At 51.4% G+C, this 17,500-nt stretch overlaps 3 protein-coding genes across 7 annotated transcripts in view; 1 reads left to right on the top strand and 2 right to left on the bottom strand.

Moving 5' to 3' along the window:
- The window catches only part of strn3 (striatin, calmodulin binding protein 3), a 13,419-nt gene extending 5,993 nt beyond the window's left edge, over window positions 1–7,426 (top strand). For 4 of the 5 annotated variants that reach the window (XM_068600100.1, XM_068600101.1, XM_068600102.1 and 1 more), the window contains 4 exons: window positions 76–216; window positions 361–468; window positions 548–634; window positions 4,261–7,034. In XM_068600100.1, the coding sequence (XP_068456201.1) occupies window positions 76–216; window positions 361–468; window positions 548–634; window positions 4,261–4,430 (506 nt within the window). In that variant the 3' untranslated portion in view covers window positions 4,431–7,034. The other variant, XR_011079960.1, reaches the window with a different exon arrangement.
- A 372-nt stretch (window positions 7,427–7,798) lies between these two features.
- ccdc65 (coiled-coil domain containing 65) lies at window positions 7,799–11,058 on the bottom strand. The gene is made up of 9 exons (XM_068600106.1): window positions 10,697–11,058; window positions 10,156–10,348; window positions 9,738–9,905; window positions 9,499–9,668; window positions 9,242–9,392; window positions 8,983–9,156; window positions 8,617–8,835; window positions 8,296–8,388; window positions 7,799–8,182 (listed from the first exon to the last, which is right to left on the bottom strand). The coding sequence occupies exons 2-9, from the start codon at window positions 10,273–10,275 to the stop codon at window positions 7,877–7,879; spliced, it is 1,401 nt and encodes a 466-aa protein (XP_068456207.1). The 5' UTR covers window positions 10,276–10,348; window positions 10,697–11,058; the 3' UTR covers window positions 7,799–7,876.
- A 1,241-nt stretch (window positions 11,059–12,299) lies between these two features.
- Window positions 12,300–17,500, bottom strand: part of coch (coagulation factor C homolog, cochlin (Limulus polyphemus)) — an 11,171-nt gene continuing 5,970 nt past the window's right edge. Inside the window, exons 5-15 of the mRNA XM_068600117.1 lie at window positions 17,349–17,482; window positions 16,793–16,849; window positions 16,346–16,402; window positions 16,071–16,218; window positions 15,739–15,842; window positions 15,408–15,634; window positions 14,949–15,063; window positions 14,416–14,559; window positions 14,175–14,331; window positions 12,680–12,774; window positions 12,300–12,591 (exon numbers count right to left, since the gene is read on the bottom strand). Of these exons, the coding sequence (XP_068456218.1) occupies window positions 12,419–12,591; window positions 12,680–12,774; window positions 14,175–14,331; window positions 14,416–14,559; window positions 14,949–15,063; window positions 15,408–15,634; window positions 15,739–15,842; window positions 16,071–16,218; window positions 16,346–16,402; window positions 16,793–16,849; window positions 17,349–17,482 (1,411 nt within the window). The 3' untranslated portion in view covers window positions 12,300–12,418. The remainder of the gene's footprint in view (window positions 12,592–12,679; window positions 12,775–14,174; window positions 14,332–14,415; window positions 14,560–14,948; window positions 15,064–15,407; window positions 15,635–15,738; window positions 15,843–16,070; window positions 16,219–16,345; window positions 16,403–16,792; window positions 16,850–17,348; window positions 17,483–17,500) is intronic.

The following is a 17,500-nucleotide window of genomic DNA, read 5'->3' as shown; positions in this document are numbered from 1 at the left end:
CCCCTGGAGGGCGCGGCCCCTGGAGGGCGTGCACGCCCCCCGCAGAATGCCCTCTTACTCGTTGTGTGTCTGCAGAGCACGGCGTGCCCACGTCGGTGGACTTCAACGGGTGTGACCCCGCCCACATGGTGGCGTCGTTTAACACCGGAGACGTGGTGGTGTACGACCTGGAGACCTCCCAGAATGCACTGGTGCTGAAGGGACAGGGAGAAGGCAGTAAGACACACACACACACACACACACACACACACACTTAATAAACTGCTTCATGATTAGTTTTATTTGAGTGTGTGTGTGTGTGTGTGTGTGTGTGTGTGTGTGTGTGTGTGTGTGTGTGTGTGTGTGTGTGTGTGTGTGTAGCTCTGCCAGGCTGTCACCACATCAACAAGGTGGTGAGTCATCCCACGCTGCCCGTCACCATCACGGCTCACGAGGACCGACAGATCAAGTTCTACGACAACAAGTCAGGTCAGTGTCTCTCTCCACCTGTTGTTGTTGTTGTTGTTGTTGTTACAAACACTGTGTGTGTGTGTGTGTGTGTGTACAGGTAAAGTGATCCATGCCATGGTGGCTCACCTGGATGCAGTCACCAGTCTGGCTGTGGATCCTAACGGGATCTACCTGATGTCTGGAAGTAAGAGCTGCTCCTCCTCATGTCTCCTCCTCTCACGTCTCCTCCTCCTCTCGCGTGTCTCCTCCTCCTCTCACGTCTCCTCCTCCTCTCACGTCTCCTCCTCCTCTCGCGTGTCTCCTCCTTCTCTCTGGTGTCTCCTCCTCCTCCTCTCTCGAGTCTCCTCCTCCTCTCTTGAGTCTCCTCCTCCTCTCTCGAGTCTCCTCCTCCTCCTCTCTCGAGTCTCCTCCTCCTCCTCTCTCGAGTCTCCTCCTCCTCCTCTCTCGTGTCTCCTCCTCCTCTCGCGTGGCTCCTCCTCCTCTCGCGTGGCTCCTCCTCCTCCTCTCGCGTGGCTCCTCCTCCTCCTCTCGCGTGGCTCCTCCTCCTCTTCTCGCGTGGCTCCTCCTCCTCTTCTCGCGTGGCTCCTCCTCCTCTTCTCGCGTGGCTCCTCCTCCTCTTCTCGCGTGGCTCCTCCTCCTCTTCTCGCGTGGCTCCTCCTCTTCTCGCGTGGCTCCTCCTCGTCTCGCGTGGCTCCTCCTCCTCTCGCGTGGCTCCTCCCCCTCTTCTCGCGTGGCTCCTCTCACGTGGCTCCTCCTCCTCGTCTCGTGTGGCTCCTCCTCCTCGTCTCGCGTGGCTCCTCCTCCTCGTCTCGCGTGGCTCCTCCTCCTCTTCTCTCGTGTCTCCTCTTCTCGCGTGGCTCCTCTTCTTGCGTGGCTCCTCCTCCTCTTCTCTCGTGTCTCATCCTCCTCTCGTGTCTCATCCTCCTCTCGTGGCTCCTCCTCCTCTGTCGTGGCTCCTCCTCCTCTGTCGTGGCTCCTCCTCTTCTCGCGTGGCTCCTCCTCCTCTCGCGTGGCTCCTCCTCTCGCGTGTCTCCTCCTCCTCCTCTCGCGTGTCTCCTCCTCTCGCGTGGCTCCTCCTCTCTCATGTCTCTTCCTCCTCCTCCTCCTCTCGCGTGTCTCCTCCTCCTCTCTCGAGTCTCCTCCTCCTCTCGCGTTTCTCCTCCTCCTCTCGCGTGTCTCCTCCTCCTCTCGCGTGGCTCCTCCTCTCTCGTGTTTCTTCCTCCTCCTCCTCCTTTCTCGAGTCTCCTCCTCCTCTCACGTGTCTTCTCCTCCTCTCGCGTGTCTCCTCCTCTTCTCGCGTGTCTCCTCCTCTCGCGTGGCTCCTCCTCCTCCTCTCGCGGTTCTCTCGCGGTTCTCCTCCTCCTCTCTCGAGTCTCTTCCTCCTCTCTTGTGTCTCCTCCTCCTCCTCCTCTCTCGTGTCTCATCCTCCTCACGTGTCTCCTCCTCTCTCGTGGCTCCTCCTCCTCTCGCGTGGCTCCTCCTCTCGCGTGGCTCCTCCTGCTCTCGCATGGCTCCTCCTCCTCTCGCGTCTCCTCCTCCTCTCGCGTTTCTCCTCCTCCTCTCGCGTTTCTCCTCCTCTCGTGTCTCCTCCTCTCGTGTCTCCTCCTCTCGTGTCTCCTCCTCCTCTTCTCGCGTGGCTCCTCCTCCTCTCGCGTGGCTCCTCCTCCTCCTCTCGTGGCTCCTCCTCCTCTCGCGTGGCTCCTCCTCCTCTCACGTGGCTCCTCCTCCTCTCGCGTGGCTCCTCCTCTTCTCGCGTGGCTCCTCCTCTCGTGGCTCCTCCTCCTCTCGCGTGGCTCCTCCTCCTCTCACGTGGCTCCTCCTCCTCTCGCGTGGCTCCTCCTCTTCTCGCGTGGCTCCTCCTCGCGTGGCTCCTCCTCCTCTCGTGGCTCCTCCTCCTCTCGTGTCTCCTCCTCCTCTCGTGGCTCCTCCTCCTCTCGCGTGGCTCCTCCTCCTCTCGCGTGGCTCCTCCTCCTCTCGCGTGGCTCCTCCTCCTCTCGCGTGGCTCCTCCTCTTCTCGCGTGGCTCCTCCTCCTCTCGCGTGGCTCCTCCTCTTCTCGCGTGGCTCCTCCTCCTCTCGTGTCTCATCCTCCTCACGTGTCTCCTCCTCTCGCGTGGCTCCTCCTCCTCTCGCGTGGCTCCTCCTCCTCTCGCATGGCTCCTCCTCCTCTCGCATGGCTCCTCCTCTCGCGTGTCTCCTCCTCCTCTCGCGTGGCTCCTCCTCTCTCGTGTCTCTTCCTCCTCCTCCTCCTCTCTCGAGTCTCCTCCTCCTCTCACGTGTCTTCGCCTCCTCTCGCGTGGCTCCTCCTCCTCTCGCGTGGCTCCTCCTCTCTCGTGTCTCTTCCTCCTCCTCCTCCTCTCTCGAGTCTCCTCCTCCTCTCTCGAGTCTCCTCCTCCTCTCGCGTGTCTCCTCCTCCTCCTCTCGTGTCTCCTCCTCTCGTGTCTCCTCCTCCTCCTCTCGTGTCTCCTCCTCCTCCTCTCGCGTGTCTCCTCCTCCTCTCGCGTGGCTCCTCCTCTCTCGTGTCTCTTCCTCCTCCTCCTCCTCTCTCGAGTCTCCTCCTCCTCTCGCGTTTCTCCTCCTCCTCTCGTGTCTCCTCCTCTCGTGTCTCCTCCTCTCGTGTCTCCTCCTCCTCCTCTCGTGTCTCCTCCTCCTCCTCTCGTGTCTCCTCCTCCTCCTCTCGCGTGTCTCCTCCTCCTCTCGCGTGTCTCCTCCTCTCGTGTCTCCTCCTCCTCTCGCGTGTCTCCTCCTCCTCTCGCGTGGCTCCTCTTCTCGCGTGGCTCCTCCTCCTCTTCTCGCGTGGCTCCTCCTCTCGAGTCTCCTCCTCTCGCGTCTCATCCTCCTCCTCTCGCGTCTCCTCCTCCTCTCGCGTCTCCTCCTCCTCTCGCGTTTCTCCTCCTCCTCCTCTCGCGTTTCTCCTCCTCCTCCTCTCGCGTGGCTCCTCCTCCTCTTGCGTTTCTCCTCCTCCTCCTCTCGCGTGGCTCCTCCTCCTCTCGCGTAGCTCCTCCTCCTCTCGCGTAGCTCCTCCTCTCGCATGGCTCCTCCTCTCGCGTGTCTCCTCCTCCTCTCGCGTGTCTCCTCCTCCTCTCGCGTGGCTCCTCCTCTCTCGTGTCTCTTCCTCCTCCTCCTCCTCCTCTCTCGTGTCTCCTCCTCCTCTCACGTGTCTTCTCCTCCTCTCGCGTGTCTCCTCCTCCTCTCGCGTGTCTCCTCCTCCTCTCGCGTGTCTCCTCCTCCTCTCGCGTGTCTCCTCCTCCTCTCGCGTGTCTCCTCCTCCTCTCGCGTTTCTCCTCCTCCTCTCGCGTGTCTCCTCCTCTTCTCGCGTGGCTCCTCCTCCTCTCGCGTGGCTCCTCCTCCTCTCGCGGTTCTCCTCTCGCGGTTCTCCTCCTCCTCTCTCGAGTCTCTTCCTCCTCTCTCGTGTCTCCTCCTCCTCCTCCTCTCACGTGTCTCCTCCTCCTTCACTCGAGTCTCCTCCTCCTCTCGCGTGTCTTCTCCTCCTTCACTCGAGTCTCCTCCTCCTCTCGCGTGTCTTCTCCTCCTTCACTCGAGTCTCCTCCTCCTCTCGCGCGTCTCCTCCTCCTCTCACGTGTCTTCTCCTCCTTCACTCGAGTCTCCTCCTCCTCTCGTGCGTCTCCTCCTCCTCCTCTCACGTGTCTCCTCCTCCTCTTGTGCGTCTCCTCCTCCTCCTCTCACGTGTCTCCTCCTCCTTCACTCGAGTCTCCTCCTCCTCTTGTGCGTCTTCTCCTGCTCCTCTCACGCGTCTCCTGCTCCTCTCACACGTCTCCTCCTCCTCTGCTGCTCCTCCTGCTCCTCCTCAGGTCATGACTGCTCCCTGCGGCTGTGGAACCTGGACAGTAAGACGTGCGTCCAGGAGATCACGGCTCACCGTAAGAAGAGCGAGGAGGCCATCTACGACGTGGCCTTCCACCCCTCCAAGGCCTACATCGCCTCCGCAGGAGCCGACGCCCTCGCCCGGGTCTACGTGTAGAGGAGGAGGCGCAGCAGGAGGAGCAGCAGGAGGACAGAGAGAGACTAGTCTGTTCACACTAACAGTATTCAGGTCTGTTCAGGTCTCTGAACACAGAGGATGTATTCATGGAGACTGAACACACACACACACACACACACACACACACGTCTCCTTCATGGAGGAGGTGCAGCTGCGTCTCCTTCATGGAGGAGGTGCAGCTGCGTCTCCTCCTCCGGCTGACTGAAGACACTGAGAGACGTTCAGCAGCAGAAACTCTGCAGGTCGACACTGAGCAGTGATGTCATCACACAACTACACACTCTATTGTGACTACACAACTACACACCCTGTTATGACACTACACAACTACACACCCTGTTATGACACTACACAACTACACACCCCAATGTGACACTACACAACTACACACCCTGTTATGACCCTACACAACTACACACCCTGTTATGACACTACACAACTACACACCCTGTTATGACACTACACAACTACACACCCTGTTATGACACTACACAACTACACACCCCAATGTGACACTACACAACTACACACCCTATTATTACACTACACAACTACACACCCTGTTATGACACTACACAACTACACACCCCAATGTGACACTACACAACTACACACCCTGTTATGACACTACACAACTACACACCCCAATGTGACACTACACAACTACACACCCTGTTATGACACTACACAACTACACACCCTGTGATGACACTACACAACTACACACCCTGTTATGACACTACACAACTACACACCCTGTTATGACACTACACAACTACACACCCTGTTATGACACTACACAACTACACACCCTGTGATGACTCCAGAGGAGATGTTGTTGAACGACGACTTCATAGGAAACTTGAGGACTTCATAGGAGACTTGAGGACTTCATAGGAGACTTGAGGACTTCATAGGAGACTTGAGGACTTCATAGGAGACTTGAGGACTTCATAGGAGACTTGAGGACTTCATAGGAGACTATAGGAGACTTGAGGACTTCATAGGAGACTTGAGGACTTCATAGGAGACTATAGGAGACTTGAGGACTTCATAGGAGACTTGAGGACTTCATAGGAGACTATAGGAGACTTGAGGACTTCATAGGAGACTATAGGAGACTTGAGGACTTCATAGGAGACTATAGGAGACTTGAGGACTTCATAGGAGACTTGAGGACTTCATAGGACGTCAGCTGCTTTTTATCAAATATCAGCAATCATAGGTGTCTAAAACTCATAATTACGGTCTGAACTGCAGAGCCTGAACGCAGCACGGCCTCCCAGCGATCCAGTGGGAGGTCTCTCCTTGAGTCCTGAAGGAGACGAGTGTTCTTGAACGTCTCTTGTTGTTGTTTCCTGCCACTAAAATAAAGGAGCGCTGCGTTCAGGGCGCTGCGTAAACCAAAGCGCTCAGACGGTTTACACGTTTAACGGAGCTCCGGACGTCCTCGAGCTCCTCGACACGAAGACGACACACAAACGTCCAGCTGCTAAACCGTACGTCAGAAAGCAGCGCGCTGACCCACCTGGACAACAGGAGGAGGAGGAGGAGGAAGAGGAGGAGAAAGAGGAGAAGAACGGTTTGTTTGTGGTCTTTAAGTTTTTTAATGGAGCGTCTGAAGCGACGGTTCGGACCGAAGCTTTTCTACCGTGTTTTTTAGAAGCGGTCGTTTCTCAAGAGAAGGATCGATCTGATTGGACGTCCGTCCTGACCGGGACGCAGGATTGGTCGATGCACCCGCAGCCCCTCCTCCTCAGACCCCGGCGGGCCAATCAGAGCCCTGCGTTTAAACCGCCAAACTGAGTGCAGCGTTTCGGCGTCGGCGTTACCGTAGTTGCGTGTGGACGTTTTCTGTTTGTGTAAAAATAAATCTAGTTTTTATAATCGTTTTTATAAACGTCTCGTCGGCGTCGCCTCACGCCCGCCTGTCACTCACAGGAGGAGGAGGAGCTTCGTCTGTCCAAAGAGTTTGAACATTTCTAACTTCTGGTAATTAACCAGGAAATATTTTGGTTTTCACAACTGAACGTACCTGAACGCACCACAGTCTCAGTGTAAACATGAGAGCGCTGCTGTAACTCCTCCTCTTCCTCCTCACATCACCGTGTGACTCTTCACGTCTTCATCGCAGCTCCAACAAGCAGGACTGACTTTATTTATATCATTTTTATTTTGTTTTGGTCTTTTATCCTTCGAAGGAAGAAAAAGAGAGAAACGAACCGGTTTGAGCTCCAGGGGAAACGGTCCAATCAGACGCCTCCTGGGGCGGGTCTTGAAAACAAAAGCTGCCATCTGATTGGCTCAGAGATCTTTATTTTTCTTCCTGTGTAACTCCAGACTCTTTGTTTGTGTAATGCATGAGTAATACAATAAAAAGTATTTTTTCTAGTCTTCCAGAAAAATGGAGAAAAAAAAGTTCTGATCAGTTTGAGAGTTTTGATGAGTTTTATAATTTTCTGTCTTTGTTTTTTTTTTTTTTGATTTACAAAAACTATGAAACATCAGATTTTAAAGATTGAACCACATAGAATCCAACTGTGTAAATGTATATAAAATGTCTATAATAACTATTAAATGGTGTCCCTGTACAGAGCGCCTCCTTCTGTCTGCTGCAGGAAGTGCACCGCCACAATAAGAGACACTTCAGCACCGCTGTGGAGCGGCTCGTCCTTCTACTGCGCGGCTTCCTGCTGTTCAGGTCATTCACAGGTTTATCTGACGAGGTTAGAGAAGTTAAGACATCCTGGCCTTAAAGTCAATACAGTGTTCATGTTTATGACACTAATCCACAATAAATATGAAGCATAAACCAGAAATAAAAAAACAAACAAGAAAAGGCTCAAAAACTCAATCTAAACAGATCGTTTGGCTCACTCACCAGGAACTCAGTACGATGCCACACAGGGGGCGGAGCCTAGCAGGGGGCGGAGCCTAACAGTTTAAGTACACAGAGGAGGGCTGTGATTGGACACAGCAGGACCAATCAGAGACAAACACAAAGCAGGAAGTGCAGGGAACACAGAGGACAAGACTACAAAATAAAACCGGAAACAAGACAAACTCATAATATATATTTTTAATTAATTATCTGTTTTTTTTGTTGAGAAATATATTGTCCTTCTGTGTCCTATCATAAACTAATGTAGCATGAACACAAACAACTTATTTCTGCATATTAAAGCTTCTAGTCATTCAGATGGAGCCTGAGGAGACATTCAGTGAGTGAAAGTCATTCACAATGTTCCTCATGAAACTGAGTAGAAAAGTTTGAAGTTAAACCATCAGGAGACGTTCAGGGACTGCTGGGAGACGGTAGCTTCAGATGTGGTCGAAAGTAACTGACCTTATAATTTGCATTAAAGTTTATTTTGTTCTTTTCATCAGAGAAAACACGTTAAAACATGAACATGAGTGATGACGCGTCACAGCGAGTGTTTGACGGCGTGCGCGGCCTCGATGACGTTGTGGCGTACGGGGCCGGCGGCGGTCGGGCCGGCGGCGGTCGGGCCGGCGGCATGGCCGGCGGTCGGAGCCCGGTGCACCGTGAGCAGCGCGTGGCGTGCGCCGAGGTCGCGGTCGCTGAGCGTCATGGCGTCCAGCCGCTGGCGCAGCAGCAGCTTCAGCTGCCGGTTGTCTTCCCTCAGAGCGTCTCTTCGTCTCCTCAGAGCTTCCTGACGAAGGACGGACGCGTTCATCCTCTTCCTCACCTGCTGCAGCGCTGACGTGTCCTGCAGAAACACCGGTCAGTGAAGGCAACGCCAGAGACTGCTCACTGTCACATGAACGTCTCCTATGTCCTCGTCTCCTACATCCTATCCTGGACCAAGTGGACTCCTCCTACCTCGCCTGCTTCCTCTCTCTCCAGGTCGACCGTCACGTCGTTCTGTCTCTCCAGCTTCCGACACATCTCAGCAACTCGCAAAACCTTGAGACCCTGAACGCAGCGACAGGAAGGAAGGATGAGCGCGGGGGCGGACAAACAGGAAGTGAGACGGACAAACGGGAAGTGAGACAGAAAAACAGGAAGTGAGACGTACAAACGGGAAGTGAGACGGACAAGCAGGAAGTGAGACGGACAAGCAGGAAGTGAGACGGACAAGCAGGAAGTAAGACGGACAAGCAGGAAGTAAGACGGACAAACAGGAAGTGAGACGCGTGTCACCTTGGCGGCGGCGGCCTCCAGCTTCTTGGCGGCGGCGGCGCTCTGCACGGTGAGCGCGGTCAGGCGCTTCCTGGCCTCGGCGCGGTCCTGGAGCAGCTGTTCCCGCAGCGAGCGCGTCCTGGCGCTCATGAGCCTCCTGGCCTCCATCAGGTCCCGTTCAGCCTTCCGGTCGTCTATCTCGCTGGCAACCACCGTCGAACGCTGGAGGACGACCTTCCTCTGGAGGAAGACGAGGCGTCGGTCACGTGGAGTTACAGGTAGAGAGAAACATCCAGAGACACGCAGGACAAGAGTCTTATTATATGATGAGCTCATCGTGAGGTCACGGTGAGGTCACGGTGAGGTCATCTCTGGGTGAAGACTCACCTGCAGCGCCCTCGCTGCCTGCGCCTCCCTCCCCGTCTCCTGGATCAGCTGCTGTGTTTCCATCAGCAGGTCCGTGAGCTTCAGGCTCTCGGTGTCACAGACCTGCTGGGCCTCTCGGTTCTCCTGGGTCTCCTTCCTCAGCCGGTCCTGGTCCTGGTAGGTCAGAGCGTCTTTCTGTCCACAGAGACACGGTCAGTTCTCCCTGTGCTCCTCCTCTCAGCGCTCCTCCTCTCAGCGCTCCTCCTCTCAGCGCTCCTACCCGTCCATCGTGAGAGGTCTGGTACGCCGTGATGCATTCACTGTACAGTCTGTGGACCTCGTTCGTTGCGACTCTGTGCTGCTGCTCCACCGTCAACGTGGCGTCATCCAGATCAGCTTGCCGCTGCACCACCCGACCCGACACCTGCTTCCTGTGGGGGGAGGAGTCAGACCGGGGGGGGGGGGGGACTCCTCCTCAGACTCACCTCTCGGAGGAGGAGGAGGAAGAGGAGGAGGAGGAGGAGGAGCACTACTCACCCCTCCTGGCAGCACCTCCTGCTCAGCTGCTGCAGCTCTCTCTCCCACAGCTGCTGCAGCGACGTCACTCGCTCACGCTGCAGAGAGAACAGAAGCTCCGCCTTCTGCAGGTGGACACGCCTCACCTGAGCCGACTGAAGCTCCGCCTCCTGCAGGTCACGCCCCAGAGTCTGCAACACAGAGCGGGAGGCTCAGGGGAGGAGGCCGAGGAGGAGGAGCAGCAGCGGCAGGAGGCCCACCTGCACCACCCTGTCCCGGCCGTCCAGCCTCCTCCCAAAGCTGTGCTGCAGCTCCGTCACGCGCTCCTTCAGCTCGGCAGCTCTCGTGAGGCGGAGCAGAGACCTCCACCCGTCACCGAGCTTCAGCTGGTTCACCGAGGAGTTACGCTGCTCCTTCATCAGCTTGTCCTGAGGAAGAGGAGGAAGACTATTTATTTATATTTCATAATGAATCTTATCTTAAACCAGATGTGTGTGTTCCTGTGTGTTAGTGTGTTTGTGTGTTAGTGTGTTAGTGTGTTCCTGTGTGTTAGTGTGTTTGTGTGTTAGTGTGTTCCTGTGTGTGTTCCTGTGTGTGTTCCTGTGTGTGTTCCTGTGTGTGTTCTTGTGTTGTCTGGAGACAGCATGACGTCATCACCAGGTGCATTATGGGATGTACCTGCAGGAACAGAGAGAAGATCTCCTCCTTCTTCCTCTTCATCTCCTCCTCCACCAGAGCTCTCTGCTGCAGCAGCGCCAGACGCTCCTCCTCCGTCTTCCCCTCTTTGTTCTTCGGCATGATCTTCCTCTTCCTCCTCTTCTTCGTTGTGAGCTCAGAGCTCAGTGTGTGTGTTCAGCCGTCCGGGCTCAGCCTTCCAAAGAAAACGTTTTTTTTTTAATTTTAGTTTCCAGCCACACAAAAAAAAACTTTGGACCAAGAATAAAAAATTTAAAAAAAATTAGGACCAAAAAGATTTTTTTTTTCTTCTTTTAATTGATGAAAATAAAAACAACAACATGTAAACAATATGTTATTTCATCACTTTGGTTTTACGATACCTTCATTTAATGTAAATATGTTTGAAAGACCACACAGAAATAATTAGGACAAAAAATAAAATATACAAATACATTTATCAGATATATTTGATAAATGTAATAACTCATGACGTGAGTGACGTCATCCCTCCCATTAACCCGTCCTGTGAATAAGACGGTACCTGATAAATACCGCGAGGTTTCTCCCGGTGGACGTGAGGTTTCTCCCGGTGGACGTGAGGTTTCTCCCGGTGGACGTGAGGTTCCTCCGGTGGACGTGAGGTTTCTCCCGGTGGACGTGAGGTTCCTCCGGTGGACGTGAGGTTTCTCCCGGTGGACGTGAGGTTTCTCCCGGTGGACGTGAGGTTTCTCCCGGTGGACGTGAGGTTTCTCCCGGTGGACGTGAGGTTTCTCCCGGTGGACGTGAGGTTTCTCCCGGTGGACGTGAGGTTTCTCCCGGTGGACGTGAGGTTTCTCCCGGTGGACGTGAGGTTTCTCCCGGCTGCAGCTCCGCTGTGTGTTTGGGTCGTGTCCCCATGGTAACGGAGCCCCGGGCCGCGGCGGGCCAGACCAACCGGAGGGGAACCTGCTAATGGTTCAGTCCATGAGGGGAACCTGCTAATGGTTCAGTCCATGAGGGGAACCTGCTAATGGTTCAGTCCATGAGGGGAACCTGCTAATGGTTCAGTCCATGAGGGGAACCTGCTAATGGTTCAGTCCATGAGGGGAACCTGCTAATGGTTCAGTCCATGAGGGGAACCTGCTAATGGTTCAGTCCATGAGGGGAACCACATCAGCTGGTTTTAACTTTAGGTTATATTAAATCTGTTTAAGATGTAATATATATATATATATATATATATATATATATATATATATATATATATATATATATATATATATATATATATATATATATATATTCAACACAATCAGAGTTAACAATGTGAACAATGAGACATTGTTCTTCGCTCAGGACTCGTTTCCTGCAGTGAGCCGTTTGGACAGCAGGCGGCGCTGCAACCTCTCTGCTTTAATATTATATATATATTATATTATTATTATATAATATTATATCACAGCGGTTATGTTTTCTTTAATCTTCACTTAGCGTTGTGTCTTCATCTCATAAACAGATAAAGATCTCATAATTAGGAAATGAAAGATAAAGATCTAATGACGACAGAAATATCATGAAGATGAAACTATTCCATAAGCACAACTTCTTTATTTAAATGAAAAGAATCATGTCTAGTTATTGTGAAACCATTTTATTTGAATTACTCGACACTCACAAAACTTCCTTTATTGTATTATTGATGGGACATTTTAGATCCAGCAGCGTTTTATTGTAGAGCTTTTATTCAGTAAAGTTATGTAATGACTTCAATCATTTCAGCAATGTTTAAAATACAAACGGAAATAAATGCAGAAAATACAACTTTTTATATTTTTACTCGTTAATTCAATTTACTAATTGATTACAGAATCAAACACATTGTTTGTGACAAGTGATTGATTGTTCATCTACTTTATTATATATATATATATATATATATATATATATATATATATATACACACACACACATATATATATATATACATATATATATATACACATATATATAAATATATATATATATGTGTGTATATATATACACACATATATATACACATATACATATACATATATATATATATATATATATATATATATATATATATATATATATATATATATATATATATATATATATACTTACATGTGTCTTTCTATGTGTATTTTACGTATTTTATATACATGTGAATGTATCAGTACTAGTTGGTATTTGTGTACAGTATATATACAGTTGTGTGTGTGTGTGTGTGTGTGTGTGTGTGTGTGTGTGTGTGTTAGAGTTCTTAGTTGTTCTCTGTGAAGTCTTTGCAGATGCCTCTGACAATCAGAGGCGCCAGCTCGGCGAGGCCGGTGAACTCCCTGGTGAAGAAGGTGTGGCTTTCCTTCGGCTCTGATGACATCGACTTCAGGTCTTCCAGCGGCGCCCAGGCCACGCCCACCGAGTATATGGTGATGCCTGGGGACAGGTGGACGGGTAAGGCAGGGCGTTTGTGTAAGAAGGAAACACGAGCTGCTGTAGTTTTTAACTGTCCTTCATCACGCACCTTGTCTATGTGCGGCCATCGCTGGGTGTCTGACGTCGTCGTACGATTGGCCGTCTGTCAGCACGATGAGGAAGTTACGACCTGGTCCCGTCCGCCTGGACAAGAAGACCAAACAATACGTCTCGTTTAACATCTTTATAACGTCTAACTGAGATGTTGGTGTTGTTCTCATGTTGGCCTATGTCCTGGTTGGCCTATGTCCTGGTTGACCTATGTCCTGGTTGACCTATGTCCTGGTTGACCTATATCCTGGTTGACCTATGTCCTGGTTGACCTATGTCCTGGTTGACCTATGTCCTAGTTGGCCTATGTCCTAGTTGACCTATGTCCTGGTTGACCTATGTCCTGGTTGGCCTATGTCCTGGTTGACCTATGTCCTAGTTGACCTATGTCCTTGTTGACCTATGTCCTGGTTGACCTATGTCCTGGTTGGCCTATGTCCTGGTTGGCCTATGTCCTGGTTGACCTATGTCCTGGTTGGCCTATGTCCTTGTTGACCTATGTCCTGGTTGGCCTATGTCCTTGTTGACCTATGTCCTGGTTGGCCTATGTCCTTGTTGACCTATATCCTGGTTGGCCTATGTCCTGGTTGACCTATGTCCTGGTTGGCCTATATCCTGGTTGACCTATGTCCTAGTTGACATATGTCCTTGTTGACCTATGTCCTGGTTGGCCTATGTCCTTGTTGACCTATGTCCTGGTTGGCCTATGTCCTTGTTGACCTATGTCCTGGTTGGCCTATGTCCTTGTTGACCTATGTCCTTGTTGACCTATGTCCTTGTTGACCTACATCCTGGTTAACCTATGTCCTTGTTGACCTATGTCCTGGTTGACCTATGTCCTGGTTGACCTATGTCCTGGTTGGCCTATGTCCTGGTTGACCTATGTCCTGGTTGACCTATGTCCTGGTTGGCCTATGTCCTGGTTGGCCTATGTCCTTGTTGACCTATGTCCTGGTTGGCCTATGTCCTGGTTGACCTATGTCCTGGTTGGCCTATATCCTGGTTGACCTATGTCCTAGTTGACATATGTCCTTGTTGACCTATGTCCTGGTTGGCCTATGTCCTTGTTGACCTATGTCCTGGTTGGCCTATGTCCTTGTTGACCTATGTCCTGGTTGGCCTATGTCCTTGTTGACCTATGTCCTTGTTGACCTATGTCCTTGTTGACCTACATCCTGGTTAACCTATGTCCTTGTTGACCTATGTCCTTGTTGACCTACATCCTGGTTAACCTATGTCCTTGTTGACCTATGTCCTGGTTGACCTATGTCCTGGTTGACCTATGTCCTGGTTGACCTATATCCTGGTTGACCTATGTCCTGGTTGGCCTATGTCCTGGTTGACCTGTGTCCTGGTTGACCTATGTCCTGGTTGACCTATGTCCTGGTTGACCTTAGAGATCAGGTACGTGTTATGTGAGGAGAGACAATCTGTGTAACGTGGTACCACGTCTCTCTAGAGCCATGCGGTACTTCTCTCAGGTGGGTCGGTACCTGAACAGGTTCTGGGCGGTGTAGCTGATGGCGGCTCCGGTGGCCGTCCCTCCGCTCATGTAGGGGATCCTCTTCAGGGCGTTGATGGAGTCCTCTTTGGTGGGGTGGTCGAACAGGCTGAACTCCAGCCTCTGATCGTAGGTGAACTGCACGGCACCTGCACATCCAACAGCGGGCCAATCGGCTCGTCAATGAATCAACGAATCAATGATCAGATAGGTATTATAATCGTGAAGCTGACCGACGCGCGCTCCCATGTCTGAGATGTCGAAGCTTCTGGTGATTTCTGTCAGGAAGTCCAGGACCAGCTGGAAGTTCCCCTCCCCGACGCTGGAGGAACCGTCGATGAGGAACCCGATGTTCACCGAGTTGTAGCAGGTTTTACCTGGAAGACACACACGGGCTTTCTGTTTAGCTGTGCAGGAACCATCCCATAATATGTACTAGGACTCGTTGCAGGTCCAGTCTGTCATGACTTCTGCTCTGCTTATTAAATCCCCTCAGATATTGAATGACCTTTTCTTTGGCTTCCGCCCTTCACAACCAAATTTCACTCGTGATGCATTCAAGAGGTGTTGGAATTATCGGAAAAATCAATTCAAATGCAGCATGGTCGTTATACTCTGAAACGTGGTGGAGGAACTACATTTTGCAGCAGGTGTGACGTGTTGATAAGACAGCCGTGTTACCAGTTCCCCATCTAATGCTAAGCTAAGTCAGCGGTTTTAGAGCAGTGTTTTAAAACTCTCTCTAGAGCAAACGTTGACGTCTTACTGCAGAGCAGGTTGTCCAGCGAGCACAGCTTCTGGGCCAGAGGCTTCACGTGTTTGGTGGTGCTGAACCAGCTGGGGATCGAGTAGCTGAAGAAACCGTTATCTTTACACACCGCCTGCAGGAGGAAGACAAACATGGCCGCCGAAGCGTTTGAGACTGTGCGTGCCTTTTATTATGTAGAAAGTCTCAGAACTAAAAGAGACAAAGATCCTAAAAGAGCAACAGATGAACGATAAGAGAAGAAAGAAACAGGAAGCTTGGATTCAACAGCTTCCTGTTTCAGTATCCAGAGTTTCACAATAAAAGCATTCAAGAACAAGGTGGAGTTAACTTGTAGACTTCCCAGCAGAAACATAAAGTTACTCTGGAGTTAGTTTAAACCTCTTTAATCTGTATTTACTGATCAATAATCATCCGTTCATAACTCCTAATAAACGACATATGTTTAATAAGAGGCACCTTCTTTATGAAGTCCTTGTCTCGCACCATGGCGAGCTCCTCGGGCGCCGGTTTGGCCACAGACACCAGGAAGACGTTGATGCCGGACTCTCTGGCCAACATGGCCGCCTGCTCCAGGTCGTCGGACGGCCAGCCGTCAATCAGGACCATCATGACCCGAGGGTGGCCCCGCCTCCCCCCGCTCTCCTGCGTGAAGAAGGTCTCCACGGCGTGCATGATGGCTTTACCTGCAACGAGACCGCCAACCAATCAGAGAGCCACCGAGCCGCTGCAAGGCCTCATGGGAGCCGTGTGTGTGTGTGTGTGTGTGTGTGTGTGTGTGTGTGTGGACCTGTGTTGCTGTCTCCTCCGAGGTAAGCCAGCTCCTTGATGGCAAACAGCAGCTCTTTAGGTTGAGTGTAGTTGGTCAGTAGGAACTCCGTCCGGGGAGAATCACTGAGAACGCAACGCAGGGGAGGACCAAGAATGAAAGTAGTATGAGCAACATGTACTAGAAGTACTTCAAGTACTTCAAGTACTTCAAGTAAAAGTCCTGTGAGAACTTTGTAAAAAAGAAAGAAGCAGTTTTGTCACAATGCGTCTGATCCAAGAGGCGTTATTATTAGATTCTGTGTGTGTGTGTGTGTGTGTGTGTGTGTGTGTGTGTGTGTGTGTGTGTGTCACCTGGCCTGCAGCACTCCTACATGCGGTCCTGTTGATCCGACTCTCAACATTGACGCCAGTTTGGTCACAAAGTTTTTCTGCAGGTTGAACCTTCGCTGCCCGATGTTGTTGCTGCTGTCAATCACCATGGCGATGTCCATCTGACAGTCTGCACACACACACACACACACACACACACACACACACACACACACACACACACACACACACACACACACACACACACTCTTAGTTCATGTGCGTTCCATTAAGTTAAATATCAAACACACACAGACCTTTGTTTCCTCCAGTCAGAGCTTTCTTCACTGACGGCTTCTTCAGGGATTTCTTTGCTGCAACACACACACACACACACACACACACACACACACACACACACACACACACACACACACACACACACGCGGGTCAGTAAGAAGAAGAAGAAGTCTTAAGGAGTCCCAGAGTGTCTGAGTTACTGCTGTGGAAGTCATGTGACTCCACACAGTAATATATTCATTAGTAGAGGTATTCATTAACAGAAGTATTCATTAACAGAAGTATTCATTAACAGAAGTATTCATTAACAGAAGTATTCATTAACAGAAGTATTCATTAACAGAGGTATTCATTAACAGAAGTATTCATTAACAGAAGTATTCATTAACAGAAGTATTCATTAGTAGAAGTATTCATTAACAGAAGTATTCATTAACAGAAGTATTCATTAACACAGGATCTACCCGGCAGGGTGGTGGTTCTGGTGTCACTGGTCAGCTCCAGCGGGACGTCAGCCGGCTCTGCTCACACACACATCAGACGTTACACAACACTTTGTAAAGCGCACACAGCTGAGAAGAAACACACTGACAGACACACAAAGTGTGTTATGATCCACCAGGAGGCGCCAGACGCCACGCCCAGAGTTAACCCCACGAGACACACAGTGACTACACACAGAGTGACTACACACACAGTGACTACACACAGAGTGACTACACACAGAGTGACTACACACACAGTGACTACACACAGAGTGACTACACACAGAGTGACTACACACACACAGAGTGACGACACACAGAGTGACTACACACACACAGAGTGACTACACACAGAGTGACTACACACAGAGTGACTACACACAGAGTGACTACACACACACAGAGTGACTACACACACAGAGAGTGTGTAGTCACTCTGTGTGTGTGTAGTCACACAGTGGTGTGATGTTCCAGAGCAATCGCTCTCATGATAAATGATAAACTAAAGAATGAAGCGTGCAGCGGCTCCACCTACTGGCGAGGCTGAAGGAGGCGGTCCAGCGGGACAGGGCCTGTGATTGGACGCCGTGGGCGTACGACCTCAGGTAGTTCTGTTGCCCCGGCAACTTGTGGACGCTGACGGAGCCGCCGGGCCGACCCAGAATCCCCCTGGAGACGAGAACGGTC

This window comes from Clinocottus analis, unplaced genomic scaffold, assembly GCF_023055335.1.
Source record: "Clinocottus analis isolate CAN_PGR_092001 unplaced genomic scaffold, fCliAna1.0.p SCAF_5, whole genome shotgun sequence".
NCBI lineage: Eukaryota > Metazoa > Chordata > Actinopteri > Perciformes > Cottidae > Clinocottus > Clinocottus analis.
The sequence above is the reverse complement of the archived record's forward strand: the minus strand, read 5'-3'. Positions and strand labels throughout refer to the sequence as shown.

What these genes read in the sequence shown, in the direction of transcription:
- ccdc65 (XM_068600106.1), bottom strand. Translation starts at nt 10,275, where the DNA reads ATGCCGAAGAACAAAGAGGGGAAGACGGAGGAGGAGCGTCTGGCGCTG. An exon ending in TCTTCTCTCTGTTCCTGCAG is followed by an intron (nt 9,906 to 10,155) that starts GTACATCCCATA and finishes CCTCTTCCTCAG; the next exon opens with GACAAGCTGATGAAGGAGCA. An exon ending in AGAGAGAGGAAGCAGGCGAG is followed by an intron (nt 8,183 to 8,295) that starts GTAGGAGGAGTC and finishes GTGTTTCTGCAG; the next exon opens with GACACGTCAGCGCTGCAGCA.